This window comes from Medicago truncatula, chromosome 3 (genome assembly GCF_003473485.1).
Source record: "Medicago truncatula cultivar Jemalong A17 chromosome 3, MtrunA17r5.0-ANR, whole genome shotgun sequence".
Taxonomy (NCBI): domain Eukaryota; kingdom Viridiplantae; phylum Streptophyta; class Magnoliopsida; order Fabales; family Fabaceae; genus Medicago; species Medicago truncatula.
The window spans coordinates 50,862,011-50,884,705 of record NC_053044.1 but is presented as its reverse complement, the minus strand read 5'-3'; the positions used below and the strand labels follow the sequence as shown (position 1 = coordinate 50,884,705).

Below are 22,695 nucleotides of genomic sequence, written 5' to 3'. Positions count from 1 at the left end.
TTTTGACATTCCTCCCTGCAATATATATATATATATATATATATATATATATTTTGCATTGGTCCCTGCAGTTTGTAATTTTTTTTGGCTTTGGTCCTTTTGTTAAGTCCAAGTTAAAAAAAACTAACGGTGAGCCACATGGACCAATCTTTCCATGCCACATGGCACATTAAAAGACAAAAAATATTCCAGTTTTTTAATTATCATTTTATTCATTATTTTTAACTTGAAAATATCATTAGCCCCAGTTACTTTCAGAATTTTCTTATATTAGTCTCTGCACTTTCGTATTGGTCCCTAGAAGTTAATATGTTTAAAATGAACGAAATGTTTAAAGGACTTATATTTTTAGGGTTAAATAAGTTTTAGTCCCAATAAATATAACAAATTTCATTTTTAGTCCTCATAAAAAAATGACAAATTTTAGTCTCTAAAAGTTTCTAGCACGTAGTTTTAATCTCTGTTAAATTAAAATTTGTTTAATTATAATTAAACATTTAAATTTTTGAATGATTTTGTACAGACATGTTAAAAATATTATAAAAACTCTTTTATAAAAAAATAGAATTTTTAAACATGTAATGAATTAAATATGTGTTTTTTTATATGTCAAAATTTCAAGATAAAACTAAAGAAAAGTTTGATATAAAAATCAAACTTTGAACTAATTTTTTACGGAAAAACTTTTTATAATGATTAAACAAGTCTTGAGAAAATCATTTAAAAAATTAAAAGTTGAAGCATAATTAATCAAGTTTTAATTTAACAAGAACTAAAATATGTCAATTTTTTATATGAAGAATAAAAACAAAACTGACTATAGGATCAAAAATTTATTTAACACTAATTTTTCTAGAAGTAAAAAGAATTATAAATGAAAGTCTATATATTTAAAAGAGCAAATGGTCACTTTAATCCCTGACTTTGCACCTCTCTGTCACATAGGTCCGTGACTCAAGATTAAAGAAGTCATTGACTCTGCACTTCCGTTATCACTTCAGTCTATAACGTTAAATAATTATGTTAAGTGTGTCACATGGACTAAAGTGAAAGTAGGAAATGGTCACTTTAGTCCCTGAACCAAAAATTAATATTCATAACTTGAATCTCAAATCCCTAAATGTTATCCCTAAATTCCTAAAAAAAAAGATACACTAATATGTGATTTTTTTCTCTTGTAAAAAAAAAAAAGTGGCCTTTTTCTAAACATTGTAGACTTTTTTTTTTCTTCAGATATATTGAAAGTTGCAAGTATTTTTTATTATGCTTAACGGTAAAAATTTGTTCACAATTAAACAACCAATTGTGTAACAAAAAAAAATAACGTTGATATTATTAATCTCTATTTTTTTTCCTTACCAAAAAAAAAATCTCTATTTTTTTAATTTTAAATAAAAGAACACTATATTTTAAAAAAAAAGTTATATTAATATTGTCAAATAAAATAATAAATTAGGGATTTGAGATTTTCAATTTAAGGAATTTAGGGATAACATATAGGGATTTGAGATTCAAGTTGAACATATTGATTTTTGATTCAGAGACTAAAGTGACCATTTTTTACTCTCACTCCAGTTCCTGTGACACACTTAACATAATTATTTAACGTCAGAAAATGCTAACGTAAGTGCACAGTCAGGGACTTCTTTGTATTTAATTTTGAGTCAAGGACCTATGTGACAGCGAGGTGCACAATCTGACCATTTGCTCATACATATATATATATATATTTTTTTTGGTCAGGTAGCTTAGTGGTTAGTATTCACCTTATAAGGTGAATAAGTAGGGTATCCGGATTTGAACCCGGCCTCTGCATATAATAATGCATTGTCCTACCAACGGAGCTATGCTCACATTTGCTCATATTTAAAAAGAATAAAAATGTCTTTATTTCTTTGAATGGATGAAATGAAGACATCCATAAATAAAGAGGATCTTAACTCGGTCATATAACTTATTAAAAAAAAAAAAAAAATCTCGGACATATAATTTCGCTTCTCATATCACTCTCAGACTTCCTCTCATACGTGTTCTCTGGCATTTTTCTTCGCCGTCAAAGATTGCACCACGCAGTTTCTTGCAAATAGCATCTTTCTGGTATATTTTCGACCTATTCAACCCTCTTTCGCCTTTCTTACGTGATCTAGCAATTCTATTTTCGTTCTTATCTTCCTATATGTTTTTTATAGCTTCTCTTTCGTTGAATAATTTCTGGTTTCTCAATTTCATATCAATCTATGTTTCCGTTGTATGTTTATTGTCTTTCAATTTTGTCTATTTATTCCGTCCACTTATGTGATTAGCGGTCCTCATGCACCAAACTTCTCATTCAATTTGTTTAAAATAATAATAGTAATTATAATAGTAATGTGATGGTTTATAGATTAATCCGTGGGATCCATTGTGAGTTAGAAACATGGAAATAGAGTCCACAAGTCCCAACTCAATTGATAAAAATGTCGAAGTTTGAACCCCAATTTTTACACTTGCGTGTATGAGTTTTCAACGACAATTGTCATTTCGTCAATCTACAAAAGAAAAAATTTATCGAGCAATCGATTATGATCTTTTGATGTCAGGGGTAGGGTATGGGCTTTGTATTCACCACCCCAGCCTTTACCAATTCTTAATTCTATACAAATACAAATACAAACTGAAATCAAATATACCTACCTTCGTTCTCAAATATAAACAATAAAAGTCAAATAAAGTTGATCTATCTTATTTAAATTTTTAACGAGATATATAAACTTTGTTTGACTTTGTGCTTATATTTGAGACCGGAGTATATATCAACACAAACAATAACCATAATATCTCATCCTTCAATTCAAATAACTTACATCATCAGGAAGTTGGTGACATCAACATTGGTGTATGAAGGATTGTTTTGTGGAGCATCTCATCAATGCTATCTTGACCTCCATTTGTAAAACACATGAAAATAAAATCCTGAAATTCCAGGTTGTTTACAGAAGTGCACAAGAAACAAAGTGGCAAATGAAGTCATAGAGCTTGCTAGCTAGCTAGGGTCTCAATCCAAAATAATTTCCAGTCAGCTTGTGAACGGATAGCACTTGTGTATACCATTGCCCAATTAGAATGTACCATGTGGCACACCCTTTAAAAAAATATATCAAATAAAGCATCTATAAAGTAACATTGATAGGTGACACACTCTAATTGGCCAATGGTATATACTATTGGTACCTTAATGGTACACAAGTGGTATCCCATGTAAACAATCAAACTATTTATTTTATTTTTTTTTGAAGAAAAACTAAATTTTATTTGTTGTGTCTATATTAACTATTCGTCTCTACACATGACACGCCCTTCAAACACACTGCTAAAAGTATACGGTACTACAAACCCGATATGCTAACCAAGACACCAAGTACGCATCAAGTGTCTAAAAGATCAAGTAATAAGAAATCCAATGCCATTTACTAATATATTAAGGCAAGGCTTGTGTTGTGTCTCACAAATATGAACAACCAAATTACGTATGATATCCTTTTTACATTTGATTAGTATGACATCATATTCGGCACAATGAATTTATAGCAACTTCCAGCTAACATAATCGTCCAAATCTGGAGAATTAAAAAATTTAAATACCTAGTGAGAAAAGGCTTTAATATATGTTTTTCTAGTTTTGGCTTTATACTACTATTCCTTATTTATAGCCCTAGATTGATAGGCATTGAACAATCTATTCCTTCCCACTTATGAAGTTTCGAATATAGTACATCCTTATTTGTGTGGTCCGGCAGTTTAAATTATACTCCTGATGTGATTTTTGTTTGGTGTTGTTGTGGAGTAGTGATTTAATACATTGCAGGGGTAATATGTCTTTGAATGTGAGGGGTTGGTTAGGGGCTTTATATTCACCACCCTACGATGTTTTTCTATTTTTGGCTTGATGTTCTTGCAATTGTTTAAGCCATGGGTCCATGGCCTTTACTGGGCTAAAACAAAGGCTTGGTCATAAAGCAGCCTTATTTACCATCCTAATATGATTTATAGATCCCCTCGTGTTTTCTATGACATGATTTGAATTCTATTGGTCATGTGGTTCTAAATGTTTTAGTAGTACAAATAATCATGAAATGAATCGATGCCTATAACCTAATACATATGCTTAAGGCTAATGGCACCATTTAAGTTCAGCTGCTTATTTAATGTTACTAAATACAGCGTAGCGTACAGAAAACATCTGAAGTGCAGTTGGTTTAAAAGAGCAACGGAGATAACACGGCGTTTCTATGGACCAAGACAAAGCGATTGAACTTCAAACTTTATTTGACAAATTGAAGGTGTGTTTCTCAAATCAGTTTCACTATCATGTCATCACTACTACAGAAATGACATTTCACATCAGTGGAAATCAACTTTTCACATCGGGTCCCAGCCGATGTGACTAAAGGTGAGGTTGTATGTCAATAACATTTCACATCGGGTTTGTAGCCGATGTGATACCACGTTTGCCACATCGGTTTTCGATCCAACTGAAGTGGAACCACATTTTTTCCGAATCTGGACATGTATTTCCCAACGGCATATTTGATATCCCCGAAGTGAAATCTACATATTTCACTTCTGCAATAATTGAAATCGATGTGAAATATCTTAATATTTAAAAAACACATAATTTTTTATTAACTATTTTTAATCTGGATAAAACAACAAATATATTTTTTATTCCATGACTTCATTTTCCTGATGCGATAAAAGTCATAACAAAATAACATAAATTCAATGAAAAATAAGAAAATTCTCTTATATAACACTCACAAATGGAAGCTTCATGTTACTAAGTTTTTTGTCTTGTCAATTTTGATGTCATTTGTTCTAGAGAGATGAAGTGTCCAAACATCAATTTGTACGGCTTATGAAAGGCATTGTGGGGAAGCAGATGCTTATATCAACATTAACAGAAGTGCACCAACAGGTACGTAGATTAGATGGTTTCTGCAGTGTTGTAGATGATTTTTCGTAAGGTCGTTGAAAATTGATTTCAAGGTTATGCTAAGAATAATCCTTTTTTCTTCTAGAGAAGAGGCAACCTAGGTTCAGCAGCAACTGTTCGAGAGATAACATTAACGATGCGAACACTAGAACTCTGAAGGTCTACCACAGATGAAAGTATAGGGATGGATGTAATTAGGAAGTAGTTTTCCTTGGTTTTTTGTTTGTTAGAGTTAGGTTAATTGTTTATTTTTCTGTTTTAAATTCTTTTAACCTTATATTGTACAATAATGGTTAAATTTTGATAGATTGTTCTCCAAATATGATTTTAAATGATTTTGTTGGATTTTTTTAGTGATAATAAGTCAAGTCTTACTATACGAGTTTTGTAAAAATTCTTTTTACTCATATCATTTTATACTCTATATCTCTTACATCCTTTCATGAGTTATTTTATAACTTTTTATTTCGAGGACTGCTATATGTAGCGAGAACTTTATCCCGAAATGCCCTTATACTTACTTGATCTTGCCTATGATAATTTCTAAACTCACAGCACAATATTTAGTGCTTAACTTCTCTTATATCTCATACAACAGAACAATTTCATGCACCAACATTAACATAAAATGGCATTGACAGTATAAAAGTAACGATTCCTCATACATCAGAACGAGAAAAATACCCAAATCTTTTCACAGTAGTATCAAAGTAGCCAATGAACAACCACAAATCAATGCACATGAAATCAATTCAATTTTCAATAGAAAATTATCCAACTTGCACATAAAATCGATTAAGGAATGACACCACAGACGAACGAAAGCAAATGAACATTGACGATGTGATGACAAAAACAGCTAGTGACAACCACAGTCATGGATTCATCACTGGTGAAGTCATTTGCGCTTTGCTTTGGGGAAGGTCGTGGAAGTCGAAGACGGCGGACGAGAATCGTTGATCATGATTCATCACCGGTGAAGTGGAGTGGCCGTGAAAGTTGAAGAAATAGTACTAGATTGTTTTGGGGAAGGTACAATTCCATGGGGGAGAGAAATCGAAAATCTTGGGACATGTCATTCGCAAAGCATTCGGGAATGTTGTATTCACAAGAATTAGCGCGTTTCTCTTATATTTCTCCCTCTCATATCTTTTATTTTATGTTAGGCTTAATTGCACTTTTGGACCCCTATCTTTCCAAAAGTTGCGGTTATGGTCCCATAATTAATTTAAATACAAAACAGCCCTCTATGTTTTGATTTTTTGGCAGTTTTGGACCCCCAGTCCATTTGTGAGGTGCCACGTGGCCCCCTAAATAATACACGTGGCACCTCACTAATGGACTGGGGGTCCAAAACTACCAAAGAATCAAAACATAGGGGGCTGTTTTGTATTTAAATTAGTTAGGGGGCCATAACCGCAACTTTTGAAAAGATAAGGGTCCAAAAGTGCAATTAAACCTTTATGTTACTACGCATATGTTTGGTTTCAATTTTAGAGAATCAAAATGATTTTAGAGGTTGCAGAATTAATTCTACTCGAAATTATTATATCCTAAAATAACATATACAGTTAGATATAAATGAGTAAAATTATCTTTTGTTATAAGCATTTGCTAGATTACCTTTTCTTTTCTTTTTATTTTGTACGAGAACTTGGCTCCATTAAATGTATTTTAGGAATTCTACCGAAAAATGGTATATTAAGAATAAGTAATAACAACGTTAAATAAGGTGAAAATAGTTAACTTTTGCTTATATTTTACACCACCAAATATGACTTTTTTTTTTATTTTTTTTTATATATATATTTCACCTTGAATTATACTAACATTTGTCACGTTATTAGATGCCAACAATTATTTTTTAGAGGATGGGGCGGTGGCTCGGGGCGAGGTCTTTGGGTTGTGACTCTGTGAGCTAATATGAAGCACTGCACACTGACGGCATTGACATATAGACACCGGTCATAAGTTGAGAAAATAAATGAATCATTTGAACGCAATTACATGTGTCGGTGCTGCATAGAGTATTCTTAAGCTAGTTAAAATCTATTAGATTTTTGCTATCATTGTTATCAAAGTTAGTTAGGAGTTTGTTAGAGGCCTAACTGTTTTTATCTACTCTATATAAACAGAGCCAATGTGTAAATCATTCAATCAAATATTCAATTCAGATTTGTGTTAACTTCCAATTTCTTGAGTTTTCCTTTATGGACCCATCTATTGTTATTCTTCTCAATGATGATGAGGTTTTCTCCTCTATACTGTATACTTCTCAAAAAACATCTGTTGATTTTGAATCGGGGCTTAACTTGTACCATCACTGTGTTTTGTTGTCTGCAGGATGAAACTGTGCTTTCAGGGGAGGATGTGGAAATGTTCCAAGCTCCATTGAATCAAGAAATAGTCGGAGATGCTTCTAATTCTCCAACTTCCCAAGGACAAGGCCATGCAACTTCAAACTTTATTTAATAAATTGAAGGTGGGTTTCTCAAACCAGTTTCACCATCATGTCCTTTTTCCCTCTCTTCCGTGCTTAACTACTAAAGTTTGTTGTGCAAGGCTTGTTCATATCACTAAGTTTTTGGTTTTGTCAATTTTGTTGTCATTCGTTATAGAGAGATGAAATACCGAAAGAACATTTTGTACGGCTTATGAAAGGGATTGTGGGGGATCCGATGCTTAGGATAGCATTAGCAAAAGTGCAACAACAGGTAGGTAGAATAGATAGTTTACTTTATCTTACAATGTGTTTTCTTAAGGTGGTTAAAGATAGATTTCAACGTTATGCTAAGAACCATCCTTTTTCTTACAAAAACCAATACAGGTTCTTCTGGACAGCAGCCCCCTGTAAGGATGCCAACTGTTACTTCCAGTGGAACAAAATTTAATGGTCCTGATGCATTAGCACAACTACATCAGAGAAGTACGAATGCTGCTGCAGACCATTCTCATAATGCTTCTTCAGCTATCCAAGTGAAGAGTGAGCCAAGCTATTCAACTATGGACATCAGTGCTAAAAAATCTCAGGAACATGATGTTCGAGTAGTGGAACCAACTCAATTACTACCATCCAGTTCTAACACCATTAGTCAAGAAACTGAAAACACCCCAGTTTGCACACAAGGCTTTTATAATCAGCAACAACAACATATTCATTTCCCATTGCCATATGAAATCAGTGGTTGCAACTTTAACCCTTTTTTGGGGACAATCACTGGTTCATTATCATCTCTCAGACCACAGGATGTGGAAATGTTCCAAGATCCATTGAATAGAGACACAGGCGGAAATGCTTCAAATTCTCAGCTTCCTGATTCAGATGCAGGTATTCACTGATTTACGTTATATTTGAGCTCTTGCTATCATATTTGTACATTGTTCATTAGATTCATTCTTTTTGACAGATAAGGGGTTGTGTGTTTAACTCCCTCCCAGTAGTATTGCTAACAATTGATTACCAACATTTGCTATTAAAAGAAAAGGGCTATTGAATCTGTATCGATTGCGTTTGAATCTGTTTCTTTCAAGATTGTTGCATGAAACGTGAGATATTGACAACACTGCACTCAACAACTAAGTTTCACATATCATTCCTCCAGCTTAAAATAATGAATCCCTATATCAAATTTCAATATCAATTTACCAATCACCACTATTGCTTCTTCAAACAAAATCTGCATGGTTGATTTCTTGTACTTTTGCTGACTATTAACCCTCTTGTTAAGATTCTTGTCATCTTTTCCTTTTTAGTTAGTTCTCTTTCTAACACCCCCTTTAAATCTCAGCACTTTTGTTTATCACATATTTCTTCTAGTTTTCATTCACTGTTTAAAAACAAGAATATGTACTTATGTATCTGATTATTCATTACTTAAGAGCTAGTTTATATATGTTAGATTGTTACTATCATTGTTATCAAAGTTAGTTAAAACAGGTAATAAGCCATTTTGTTTACCTAACAACTATTATAAGGTTTCCCATTAATTAAGTTTAGATTATAAGGTGTCTCTAATATCTTATCCTTTTTTCTTGTTCCAAAAGCCTGGCATATCAAATACTGCTGCAGCTTTTTAGCATCAGAACCGTACTTACGTGACAATATCTTAACGCAATCTGTCTCTTTCTCTAAAATATAGCATTCTACATACTATCTCCTGTTCCTGTCTATTACGTAACAGTAGACTACATTTATAAAAAAAACTGCAGAATGCACACTATTTCACCAAAAAAAAGGGAGGATAAGGAGAAGTCAGAATAAGGAGGTTGAAATGTAGGGGAATTAAATGAGAGTTTCAAGGATTTAATGGAGGAATTGGAAAAGAACGAGCCTTTGATGGGAGTTTTGGAATTGTAGGAGTTATGAATTATATTATACAATGTGCAAAAGTTCACTGACTGTTGTTGTTCAGCTAACAGTAGAAAATGTAATCAACTTGGAAAATTTGCAGGCACAATTGAAAGTATATGGTAAATAGAAAGCTGAGGTGTCATCAACAAGATTTGGAGTCAGCTTTAATAGATTATTATTATTATTATTATTATTATAGATCAGAATATCTGAATACAGGAATGCTATATTGACTGTTGATTCATGTTATTTTTCTGTTTGGTTGACAAATTCTTAATTACATTCAGACAATAATGCTATGATTCAAGATGAACGTCTCCAAGGCCAGACTGTAACTGTTTACCACCAACATACTCAAACAAATACAGTTCAAGATCCTGTCTTTAACCATGAGGCAATCAAAACAAATAATCCCAACTGTGAATCTCTCAGCATGCAAAGCTGCAGCAGATGAGTAATCAACAAGCCACAATCAATGAACAACCGAGTAGCCAAGTCAATCGTAGTAAACAGGTACCATTTGGCTTGTTGCTTCCTATCTTGATTCGCCAACTTCCCAAGGACAGGGCCATGCAACTTCAAACTTTATTTAATAAATTGAAGGTGGGTTTCTCAATCCAGTTTCACTATCATGTCCTTTTTCCATCTCTTCCGTGCTAAACTACTAAAGTTTGTTGTGCAAGGCTTGTTCATATTACTAAGTTTTTGGTTTTGTCAATTTTGTTGTCATTCGTTATAGAGAGATGAAATGCCCAAAGAACATTTTGTACGGCTTATGAAAGGGATTGTGGGGGATCAGATGCTTAGGATAGCATTAGCAAAAGTGCAACAACAGGTAGGTAGAATAGATGTTTTTTCTTAAGGTGGTTAGAGATAGGTTTCAACGTTATGCTAAGAACCGTCCTTTTTCTTGTAGACAAAAACCAACACAGGTTCTTCTGGTGGACAGCAGCCCCCTGTAAGGATTTCTACTGTTACTTCCAGTGGAACAAAATTTAATGATCCCGATGCATTAGCACAACTGCATCAGAGAAGCTGGAATGCAGCTGCAGACCATTCTCATAATGCTTCTTCAGCTATCCAAGTAAAGAGTGAGCCAACCTATTCAACTATGGACATCAGTGCTAAAAAACCTCAGGAACATGATGTTCGAGTCGTGCAATCAAATCAATTACCAACATCCAGTTCTATTGCTATTAGTCAAGAAACTGAAAGATCCACCATTCACATGCAAGGCCTTAATAAGCAGCAACAACAGCATATACATTTCCCATCGACATATGGAAGCAGTGGTGGTAACTACAGCCATTTTTCCGGGACAATAACTGGTTCATTATCATCTCTCAGACCACAACTTCATCATCATGATTTACACATAAGGAGAATTCCAGATCTGAACATTGGTCTAAATCACTTGGGTGTAATACGGCAGAGTACATTCAACGATTCTAAGTGAATGCGAGGTTGATCTGTGTCAACTGAACATTTATCTAAATTGCATGGGATGCCTATTGTTAACTCTGGTGAAATTGAACAGGGTATTGGTGTCAATCAAGGCTCTGTATTGATGTGATCCTAATATTCTCTCTCTTGAAAAGAATAATAAAGTCATTGTGGAATAAAAGAACCAAATTAATTTTGGGTTCAAAGTCTTATTTTCGTAGGTCATGATATGTCTGTCTTGTTTTGGCTATATCTGGAGCTCTGGATGTCCGTTTGAGGTGATCTTTAACTCGTTGGAAAGCTTACAAAATTCTCTACATTTCATCTGTTTGAGTCAAGAGCAAATTCAGAATATTTAATGGTGCAGAATGAGCTGTAAGTAGAAGACGTGGTTAAAGTATGTTAGCTGAAGAATTAAAGGTGGTGTTTGTGGAAATGTAACGTCTAGCCATAATAAGCATTCACAAATCAATGTGCAAATGAATATGTAACCTTCTCATGCATTGATCAGCCACCAACTTTAAAGATCCAATTAAATTGTAACCTCTTTTGTAATAACTAGCCACCTAGGAGTTATAACACTAATTATGTTATGATTGTAAGCATTTCAGCATCCAAGCCTATTTCCTATATAAAGGGGGCGAAAATAATGAAGGGACAGGTAGAATTTTGATAAAAAAATACACTTTGTGTGTTGTGAAGCTTTGCTTCTTTTTGGTTCTGGATTGAACCATGCATTGATCTTATCAAGAAACCACGTTTCTTGTGGCGATCCTCTACCAAATTAAACATCTTCCTTGGATTGGGAATTTGTTTGGTTATCATTTCTGTCTATTTCCACCATTCTTCACTTTTTATTATTGTATTTTATCCAACATTCACAAAAATACAAAACTAAAATTTCAAACTAGAATCAGGTTCCACCACACGAGCAACAAGCTAAGCAGCAACAGCAAGAAGCACCGGGGACCATGGGACAGGACGTACTGCACCACAGATATTGGTTGTGAGTCCAAGAACCAGACTTAGAGTAGGGCTCTAGTTCCTACTGTTTTGGTGTTCTGCTTTGTTCTGTTCTGTTTTGTTTTGTCGTTATTTACTTATTTTGGTTTCCAATTGGGGTCCTTGTACACTCCAAGTCGTTATCTTTGCGCTTGAACTTGAATTAGTAATGTCCGTGGTATTTCCATTTGTGCCAAATTCAAATTCAAATTGAAATTCTGCTGTTTATTCGTCCAATGATCTTCAATTGAATTTCTAGGACGAAATTGTTTTAAGAGGAGTAAAATGTAACGGCCCATAATTTTGTCTTTTTCCTAGTTCGATGCAAGGTTAAGCAACCAAAACTAAAACCCTCAATTTGTACATTTCGCCTATATTCTGTCATCTTTTCTGCCATAAGAATCGATTAACTGGCTTGCAATAATCAATTAACTCATTTCATGCCAGGGTTAATTACCTGATATTAATCGTTAGTTGTTTTCTGATAAATTAATTGATTGAGTTTTTGTTATTAATAAACTAATTAATTGTAAAATCTGTCTAGAAACAATCTAAAACAAAAATAAGTCTTTTGTAATATATTAACACGAATTAAAAGGATATGATATAGTTTTATGCGCTAGGAAAAGGAAAATTTATTGGTGTGTAACCAAAATCATATTTCATATAAAAAGGAAAATTTTTCAACAGCAAAAATATCTCGCCAGGTACCAATAACAATGTCCTTTTTGCTCTTCTTTTCCTGGGGGACAGGTGGAGAATCAGATTTATGTTCTTCAAATCTTTCAGTGAAGCATGAACATTTTCCTTTGTTTTTCGCCTTGGCAAGTAGTATAGCCAACCTGCCTCTCTTCATTTTTAGTGCCTTTGCAAGATAAAAAAACAACATATCAAACATTAAATTCTAGTTCGGAAAATTCAGAGACGACTCAATGACACTTACTGAAGTACTTCTTCGATCTAGGAGGATCACATTCACGTTTGAGGATATAACTCAAAAGCTCCTCATAACACCTTTCAAATTTCAAACCCGCTGGATTTGAGTTCTAGTTCAAGGAAATTTTTGGCTCACCCGCAACATTGCAAAATAGTAAAGGATCACCAGTAATACAAGCAACTTTTGGAATTTAGATTCAAAAAGTTCGTACAAACTCAGATTTGTTGACCACTCATTGAAGAAATAACAACCAGGCTGTCGATCTTCAGTTGGTAAAAGCAAAAGCTTAATGTCGCTGTGCAAGACACTTTCCAATGCGCACATAGAAACTCAAAACATCTAATAAATTTCAACAGGTGGGATGAAGTTGACAAGGAGGGTTGTCTAACAACCTCATCACCACGCACTTGAACTCAGTAAAAGGTAAGGTAAACGAAGACCAACTCTATCAAAGAATGATTTGTACACGTAGAAAAGTTTAACTCGGTATCATTACCTCTCTTAAAACAAATTCTATCAACATATTTACAAGCAAGAACATGAAAATCTTGGAAAAAAGGCTAGCAACATACTACCTAAGAGCATTTTCATCTATACACAAAGAGTAAGATTCCAGAATATACTCCAATATCCAGACATTTTTTTTAGAGGGTCAATACCCGGACATAACCACTCAAATTCCTATCACAAATTTTTCTATTAGGGTTAAACACACGACATGGTCATACTTGTTATCAGAGGAAGAAGAAAAAACTTTATTACGGTAGAAAAACATTCAATATAAGAAAATATATATGGTAGAAAAATAAATAATTTGATTGCATCGACTTGATTAGCAAGTTTCTTTTTTTGACAAACATGATTAGCAGTCAACTTCTTTTTTATATCTATACTATATATAAAGTTGATGTCATTGAAAACGATAAGTAAAATTTGTTACAAATTTAAAGTGTAAAATATCTATATCTATAATTTTAATCAAAATTAAAATTTCATAAAAACTTATGTGTGTAAATTTACAAACGTTTAACAATTTTGGTTTTCACCTTTTCTCTAATTTGAGGGGGTATTTGCAAGAATTCACAATTTCGGAGGGGTTTTTGGCTATTTACTCCATTAAAATTGTTTTAATTAGAGAAACATTTATCATCATTGATCACATTCTGCCTTCATGATTTTTATTTTCCTTTCCATAAATTGATTCCTCATAATCGTTAGGCATTGAATGTGTTATAGGAACATCTGCATTCATTTTATTTACTCAGTTTTCTAGAAAAGTTCTGTGCTAATATATGGTAGAGAAAAAAAAAATATGGTAGAAAAGATGCGGTAGAAAAAAATTCTACAAGAAATATATGGTAGAAAAGTAAATAATTTGATGGCACTGACTTGATTAGCAAGTTAACTTTTCTTATATATTGCAATTGAAATAGATAGCAACAAATTCATTCAACTATCCTGTTGCCTTCAGTCAATATTAGGACATCTTTCACCTTAATATACACTGTCACCCGACTCTCGATTCTGTAACCACTCTCATAATCATGGAACGCCATTCTCCATCCCCTCGCCCTCACCAGAGCCGCCGCAGCATCTCTCCTCTGCCACAAGACAAGCAACATCATTCTCCTCCACCTCCTTCTTACAACCGCTCTCGTTCTCCTGTGCCACGGGACCGGCCGCAACCACATTCTCATTCTCTAACTAATAGAAGAGATATGAACCATGACCTAATCAAGGTTTCCATGACCATGGCCAACCATTTGCTCTCCAAACAAGAACTTAAAGAAAAGAATGTTGTGTTTTCGCCATTGTTAATCCACTCCGTGCTCATCATCATTGCGGCTGGCTCTGAGGGTACCACACATCAAAAGCTTCTCGACTTCCTCGGCTCAAAATCCATTGATCATCTCAACTCCTTTGCCTCTCATCTCCTTTCAGCCATACTCAATGATCCTTCTCCTGCCAGTGGGCCTTGCGTCTCTTTTGTCAATGGCCTATGGGTTGAACAATCCCTTTCTCTTAAACCTTCCTTCAAACAAATCGTCTATCCTGATTATAAGGCCGCTTTGTCTTCCGTAGATTTCAAGAACAAGGTATTTTTCTTTTTCACTACAATCCATGCCCTAGCTGCTTTATTTTCTGTTAATTAATGGATCTACCTTCACATCAATTTGTGTACTTTATTTCATAACATAATTTTGAGGACATGTTTTACAATTGAAGCATATAATTCAGAGGACATGGTTTTACAATTGAAGCATAAATTTGATGATGCATACTTTATTTTAAAATTTGGTATGATTTTGTAGGCTGATAAAGTGACGAATGATGTGAACTCATGGGCCAATAAGGAGACAAATGGCCTTATTGAGAAAATTCTTCCTCCAGGGTCAGTCAACAAATTCACAAAACTCATCTTTGCTAATGCACTGTACTTCAAAGGGGTGTGGAATCAACAATTTGATGCTTCGGAAACAAAAGACTACGATTTCATAATGGAAGCTCAGTCAAGGTTCCCTTCATGACCAATGGAGAGAAGCAGTTTATTGGAGCTTTTGATGATTTTAAAGTTCTTTGCCTTCCTTATAATAAAGGAGAAGATACGCGGAAATTCTCTATGTACATTTTTCTTCCAAACACAAGAGATGGACTGTCAGCTTTGGTTGAGAAGGTGGCTTCTGAATCTGAGTTACTACACCACAAGCTTCATCTTTCTAAAGTCAAAGTAGGTGACTTCAGAATTCCAAGATTCAAGGTTTCATTTGAACAAGAAATTTCTGATATCCTGAAGGAGTTAGGAGTGGGTTTAGATTTCTCTTTGACTAAAATGGTGGACTCTCTTCCAGATCAAGATCAAGACCATTTTGTTTCCCAGATATTTCACAAGTCTTTCATCGAAGTGAATGAAGAAGGAACTGAAGCTGCTGCGGTCACTGCTTGTACTGTTGAAATCAGGGGTATAAGTATTATAAGTCATCGACTAGACTTTGTAGCCGACCACCCTTTCTTATTTCTAATTAGAGAAGATTCAACCGAAACAATCCTCTTTGTTGGACATGTGCTCAATCCTCTTGTTTAGTTTTCTTAGCGACTCACACTAGATTGGATAGAAAATAGATAAATATGGAACCTGTTTTCTAATATTTGCTTATTAATATCTTGTCTCAACTAATGATGTAGGGAATATTTTCCCTTTACTCTCTTTATTCCTTAGATTCTAGTAAGTATTTAATCTGCTCGAGGACAATCATCAGAATTCTTAATCCTCAACCTAACTAAGATCATCGTTCCTTATCGTGTGATTTTCTATTTGTTCTTGTTTCTGATGTGAACCTAGACTTTGGTAAATTAAAACTGGACACTGTTACTAGTTTTGGTACATGAAATCATTTGAAGTTCAACGTTAATTTTAGTCATAAGACTTATTAAATGAAACCTATATAACTAATTAAGTAATCATAAATCAATTTGGAAAATTTGGTAATGTATTGTCCAAACTATAAGTTTTTAGAGGTTCTAAATCCCAATTTCAAGGTTGTTTATTCATATTTTAGCTTCTTGCCAATTCCCACTATTCTCCTATGTATCTAAGTTAATAACAAATTTATTTAGCTGTACTTTTATGTAAAAAAAACTAGTAGCAACCTCAAAATGGAATAGAAATATGAAAATGCTACTTCATTTAATTCAATTAATAAACCTATTCCTACATCCCTTAGTGTTGCTGCTATCACTTACCTATATAAGCAATGTTTTTCAAATGAGCAAGGTTTACTTCCAGCATCTATACCAACCTTGTATGAGCTTTTCACATGTAACTTATAGTCATATTGTACTAGTAAACCTTAACCTGTAGAAAATCACACTTGGTTAATCCAGTTGTTATTAGTGATTAGATTTGTTTGCAGAAATATGATCAATGGCATTCTCATTCTTATAATAAAAATTAAAGAAACGTATATTTATATGCATTTTGATCACTGAATAGTTTCTTTTATGGATTATTAATCAATGTTTAGGTGTTTTCTAGTTAATTTGTCAACAACCAAGAAATTAGTTGTTGATGCATGGCACCCTGTTGTTTTGAATAGCGATGCCACTTTGATTGCCAATGTGCAATTGCAAGCAAATTGTCGTAAAAAGTCAAAAGAAAAATTTGTATGAGCTTTGCCTGCAATATAGACACACACACACTTAAAAAGAGTTCTCAAAAGCAGATTTTCTTTCTACCCAATAAATAAATGGTTTTTAATTATCTCCGCACTGGCGGACGGACGTGTCCGTCTTTTTATTGCAATAACGTTTGTAAATGATTAATGTTATTGTTTTAGAACTTTTGATATATATAACTAAATCAACAAAATATTTTTATATTTTTCAATGACACAAAAAATATAATAAATATAATATAAATTCTTTTATTTATGACACAACAATATAACATCTATAACAGCTAGTGATAGGATTTTGGCAAGAAAATTATCGAAGTAATACTAATGATTGTATCCACGAGGACCGTTGTTAACTTGCAATTTCATTATCAAAAGGATGTATTAAATTTCAGGTTGCTCTAGACAATCGAGTTGGTATTTGTAACATAAACTGTGTAAAGACGGTAAAAGTTGGTTTTAGAAAATAATGAGAAAAATATGATTAAGACCTTTGAATCCTCTAATGTTCTTCTACGGTAATTTGCACCCACAATTCAATCAATGTTCATCTAATTTAACAACAGATTAACACGATAATTCTACTCAATCTCTTGACCTAGAATTCTCTCCGCAAGTGACAATCTCTTAAGTGAATTCGGGACTATTAGAGATTTTAACAGTCTGTTAATCTCTGAGTCACAATCTAATAATTTTCTATCTCTAACTTAATTACTTAGGTTAAACCTATTACCTAGATCAGAGTCAAAAGGCAGGACTAGTGATCATTCAAGTTCTAAGATCAATTTTCATATTCAAGAAGTTAGTGCTAGTAGTCAATAATAAACATACAAACAACATTAAACACAAGGTAATATGAATTAAACTAGACTTTCATTGATATTCAAGGGAGTTCATACATATTAGGTTTCCATAAAATTACATCAGATTACACTAAAGTCTTAACCATTGAGAGATTAGTTACTCATAGCTAAAGTACAAATAACTAATGCAAAAGTAAAATCCATACATAGTAACTATGAGTTTTGATGGTCTCCCACCATATCTGCAAAGCTTCAGCTCCAAAATATGCCTTTTCTCTCTCCAATTTCCAACCCTTATTCAGAAAATCCGTGTTCCTTATATAGCCACAGGAAAAATCGGCCACCGAAAATCTCAATAAATCAAAATATATGTTCCTTGCTCCTGCGAAATCGACGGCCGAAAATTTTCGAAACAAAATGGTCTTCCTGGCCTTGAAATCGGCACACGATTGTATGAAATTGGCACCCGATTTGTGCTTCCTGAGATTTCCAACTTTCTGTTCTTTTTGCTTTTAACTCCCAAGATTACAATGAGTAGTTCACATTAAAAATACATTAAAAAAATGACTAAGAAAAGAGAGACAACAGAGTGTCATCAGCTAGCGTTCATATCGGCACCCGCATGTTCTCTCTTTTTATTGTGAAATTGCGTATAAATTACGAACAATGTTTTTATAATATTTTGATTTTGATTAAAATTATAGGTATAGATAATATATATTTTGTATTTTCATATTGTAGCAAATTATACTTATATTTTTCAATGATATCAACAACATAACAATTATAATATAAATTCTTATCTTTTTTAATAACACCAACAAAATATAATTCTTATAGGTATAGATAATATATATTTTGTATTTTCATATTGTAGCAAATTATACTTATATTTTTCAATGATATCAACAACATAACAATTATAATATAAATTCTTATCTTTTTTAATAACACCAACAAAATATAATTCTTATAGTCAAAATTTGTGTAAGAGTATAATTAGAAGTGAAAAAACCAATCCAGAAGTCCTAGCTCAACTGGCAAAATGTCGAAATTGTTAGGTCGGATGTCATGACCGGGGTTCGAACCCTGGTACCTCCACTTGTGTGTGTGAGTTTATAATGGCTTTGCCATTTCGTCTATCTACCGAAAAAAAAAGAAGTGAAAAAACCAGTCCAAAACCATATATTATCTATATATATATATATATAGTATCTTCTATACTATATCTATACCATATAAATATATTATTTATCTATACTATATATAAAGAAAATACATAGGTTTGGAGTGTCATTTTCACTTTCAATTATACAATTAAACAAATTTGACTATAAAAATGATATTTTATTGGTGTCATTCAAAAAGATAAGAATTTATATCTGTTTCTTTCAAAAAAATTATATTTGTTATATTGTTTGTATCATTGAAAAAGATAGGTATAGTTTGATACAATATGAAGTGCAAAATATCTATTATTTATACCTATAATTTTAATCAAAATTAAAATAATTTCAATCAAAATTTCATAAAAATTATTGTTCGTAATTTATACACATTAACGCAATATAAAGAGCGGATAGATGGTCACAAAGTGCCCTTCTGCATGCTAGTACAAAGAAAATACATGAATTTGAGATGACTTTTTCCTTTTTAATTTTTCCCTTCATTTAATGTATTGTATTTACCATTTTATCCTTTTTATAATATTACTTAAACTATTAATTAAAAAAAATAGTTAAATCTCATTAAAATAGGAACTTCCCCACTAAAAAGGAACAATATCATCTTAAAAATATATAAAGGGAATAGGATATATTGGGCTGGATTTTTCATTATTCTAATTATACCCTTAAATAAATATTTCTATATTAATTATATATTGTTAGTGTCATTGATAAAGATAAAAGTTTATATTATATTTGCTATATTGTTATGAAATTGAAAAGGATAAGCATGATTTATTACAATAAGTCACAAACATATATTATATAGACTAGCGTTTAGATGGGCACGCCCATCTAAACACTCTTCTTCTTGCGTTAATAAGTGTAAATTACTAACGGTGGTTTTTATAAAATTTTGATTAAAATTAATTTTATTTTGATTAAAACTGTAGGTATAAATAAAGATATTTTAGATATTTTATACTTTCATATTGTAATAAATTATACTTAATTTTTTCAATGATACCAACTATATAATAAATATAGTATCTTTTCAAAAAAATATAACAAGTATAATATAAATTCTTATCTTTTTGGATGACACCGACAAAATAACATTCTTATGGTGAAAAAGTCATCTCAAAATGGTCTACTTTTGTTATATATAGTATAGATATTTACTAAAAATGAAATTCAAATTATTTTATTATTATCATGAAATTCAAATTTTACTAAAATGGTAAAGATTATTATTAAAATATTCCTTCTATTTTTTTATTTTTTTCAAAATGTCATTTTATTTCAATTTTAAAAACGTATGTGTTTACTTCCCTAAAAAAAACGTATATATTTACTATACTATACTTAGTTTTTTTACTAAGACTATGATTTGTTCTTAACAAACACTTGAAATTTAATTTGTTACTTTAGATGTTATAAATCTTTAACTACAACTTATTTTATCCATTATTTACTACTACTACTCATACTTCTGCTTCTTCTTTTTTGTTAAAAAGAAACAATCACTTTTTTAAGATATATACGTAAAATAAATAATAAATAAAAAGCTATAAGCAGACTATAGATTACAATTACAATTAAGGTTTTAGATGTGTGATCCTTCAAATTAGAATGGAATTTTTGAATAGGAATTCAAATCAACGGAATATAGAAATTTATTAGCATACGAAATATATAGATTTATTAGAAAATATAGAGATAGATTCAAATGCACGTACTTCGGTTTTGTTACGAGAGTTTGTTTTTTTTTTTTTGATAGACGAAATATAAACTCACACACACATAAGTGGAGGTACCGGAGTTCCGAACCCCATTCATGGTATCCGGCCTAACAATTTCGGCATTTTGCTAGTTGAGCTAGGACTTCTGGATCAAAAAGATATACATTTTTTTATCACTTGAAAATGATAAATTAATTAATTTAATCATTATCCAAAATTTGTTACTCGTTTGTTACGAACTCTCCCTATAAAAGGGAGAGTTCACCCCGCTCATTCTTTACATCGAAATTCATGATTCCTGTCTTTTTCCTCTCTTCTCCCTCCTTCGACTTGTGTTGACGAGTCTTGTTATTTTAATCGAACAATTAAACCGTATTTCCTGAGGTGTATGTTCTCGAACAATTACACAATGCATAATCAAGAAGCCGCAGTCAATGAACAACCTAGTAGCCAAATCAATCGTAATAAACAGGTGCCAATTGGCTTGTTGCTCCCTATCATAATTCCCCAACTTGCCGAAGACAAAGCCATTGAACTTCAAACTTTAATGGAAAAATTGAAGGTCTGTTTCTCAAACCAGTTTGGCTATCATGTCTTTTTTCCCTTTCTTTTGTGCTAAACTACTAACTAAAGTTTGTTGTGCGAGGCTTTTTCATATTACTAAATTTTTGGTTTTGTCAATTTTGTTGTCATTTGTTCTAGAGAGATGAAATATCCAAAGATCAGTGTGTAAGGCTTTTGAAAGGGATTGTGGAGGATCAGATGATTAGGAAAGCATTAACAGAAGTGCAGCAACAGGTAGGTAGAGTATGTGGTTTATGCAGCCTTACAGATGTTTTTTTTAAGGCGATTGAATATAGATTTCAACGTTATGCTAAGAACCATTGTTTTTCTTGCAGATAAAATCCAATACGGGTTCTTCTGGACAACAGCACCCTATAAGCATGCCAACTGTTACTTCAATTCCAGCACAATTTAATGATCCCCATGCAATAGTAAAACTGCATCCGAGAAGTATGAATGCTGCTGCGGACCATTCTCATAATAATTCTTCAGTAATCCAAGTGAAGACTGGGCCGACTTATTCAACTATGGACATTAGTACTAAAAAATCTCAGGAACATGATGTTCAAGCAGTGGAACCAACTCAATTACTGCCATCTAGTTCTAACACCATTTGTCAAGAAACTGAAAACACCCCAGTTCACACACAAGGCTTTTATAATCAGCAACAACAACATATACATTTTCCATCGCCATATGAAATCAGTGGTGGCAACTTTAATCCTTTTTTGGGGAAAATCACTGGTTCATTATCATCTCTAAGACCACAACCTCAACCTCTCAATTCACACAAAAGGAGAATTCCACATCAGAGCATTGGTCTCAATCACTTGGGTGTAGAACAGCAGAGTTTATTCAATGATCCTAAGAGAATGCGAGGTGGATCAGTATCGACTGTGGTAAACAATACAGCATCACAACAAACTTTAAATTCCTGGCAATCATCAGCAGAACCTAATGACCTTTCTACAGAGCAGCAACATAAGCATCATTTATCTAAATTGCATGGGTTGCCTTCTGTTAATTCTGGTCAAAATGAACAGGGTGGTGATGTCAATCAAGGCACCATAAAGGATCCTGCAGGGGAGGCGGAGGGTGAGTGGGAGCAGCAGGTTCCACCACCTGAGCAACAAGCTAACCAGCAAGAGCCAGCGGCACTGGAGGCCATGGGACAGGCCGCACTGCACCAGATATTGGATGTCTTCTGGGAGATTAGGACTGACTTCAGACGGCTAGAGAGCAGACTTGGTGCAGTAGAGGCCAGACTGAAAGACCTCGAAGAATATGTCATACAGAATCCAAGCGTGTCGGTTATGAGTCCACGGAGCAGACAGTTAGATTAGGGCCCAAGCTCATACTGTTTTGATGTTTTGCTTTATTTCATGGACGTGTTGTTATTTTGGTTTCCGACTGGGGTGCTCCCTTGTAAACCCCAAGTTACCTTTATGCCTGAACTTGAGTTAGTAATATCAGTCATATTTCCATTTGTGCCAAAACTGAATCCAATTCTTAATGATTCGTAAACTTCATTTCTAATTCAAAT

The 22,695-nt window shown here is 33.0% G+C and overlaps 2 protein-coding genes, 1 long non-coding RNA gene and 1 pseudogene across 3 annotated transcripts; all 4 read left to right on the top strand.

The window, feature by feature from the left end:
* Positions 1-1,941: 1,941 nt before the first annotated feature.
* On the top strand, positions 1,942-5,256 carry LOC112419838 (uncharacterized). The gene is made up of 4 exons (XR_003009897.2): positions 1,942-2,097; positions 4,201-4,319; positions 4,859-4,954; positions 5,058-5,256. It is a non-coding gene; the product is annotated as an uncharacterized lncRNA (long non-coding RNA).
* Positions 5,257-10,074: 4,818 nt separating this feature from the next.
* LOC25489951 (uncharacterized) lies at positions 10,075-11,420 on the top strand. The gene is made up of 2 exons (XM_024779051.2): positions 10,075-10,158; positions 10,240-11,420. The coding sequence occupies exons 1-2, from the start codon at positions 10,099-10,101 to the stop codon at positions 10,777-10,779; spliced, it is 600 nt and encodes a 199-aa protein (XP_024634819.2). The 5' UTR covers positions 10,075-10,098; the 3' UTR covers positions 10,780-11,420.
* Positions 11,421-14,249: 2,829 nt separating this feature from the next.
* Positions 14,250-15,787, top strand: LOC25489948 (serpin-ZX-like; annotated as a pseudogene).
* A 5,210-nt stretch (positions 15,788-20,997) lies between these two features.
* LOC25489947 (transcription initiation factor TFIID subunit 4b) lies at positions 20,998-22,495 on the top strand. The gene is made up of 3 exons (XM_013606310.1): positions 20,998-21,150; positions 21,291-21,386; positions 21,488-22,495. Exons 1-3 carry the CDS (start codon positions 20,998-21,000, stop codon positions 22,493-22,495), a joined length of 1,257 nt encoding a protein of 418 aa, XP_013461764.1.
* Positions 22,496-22,695: the final 200 nt, after the last annotated feature.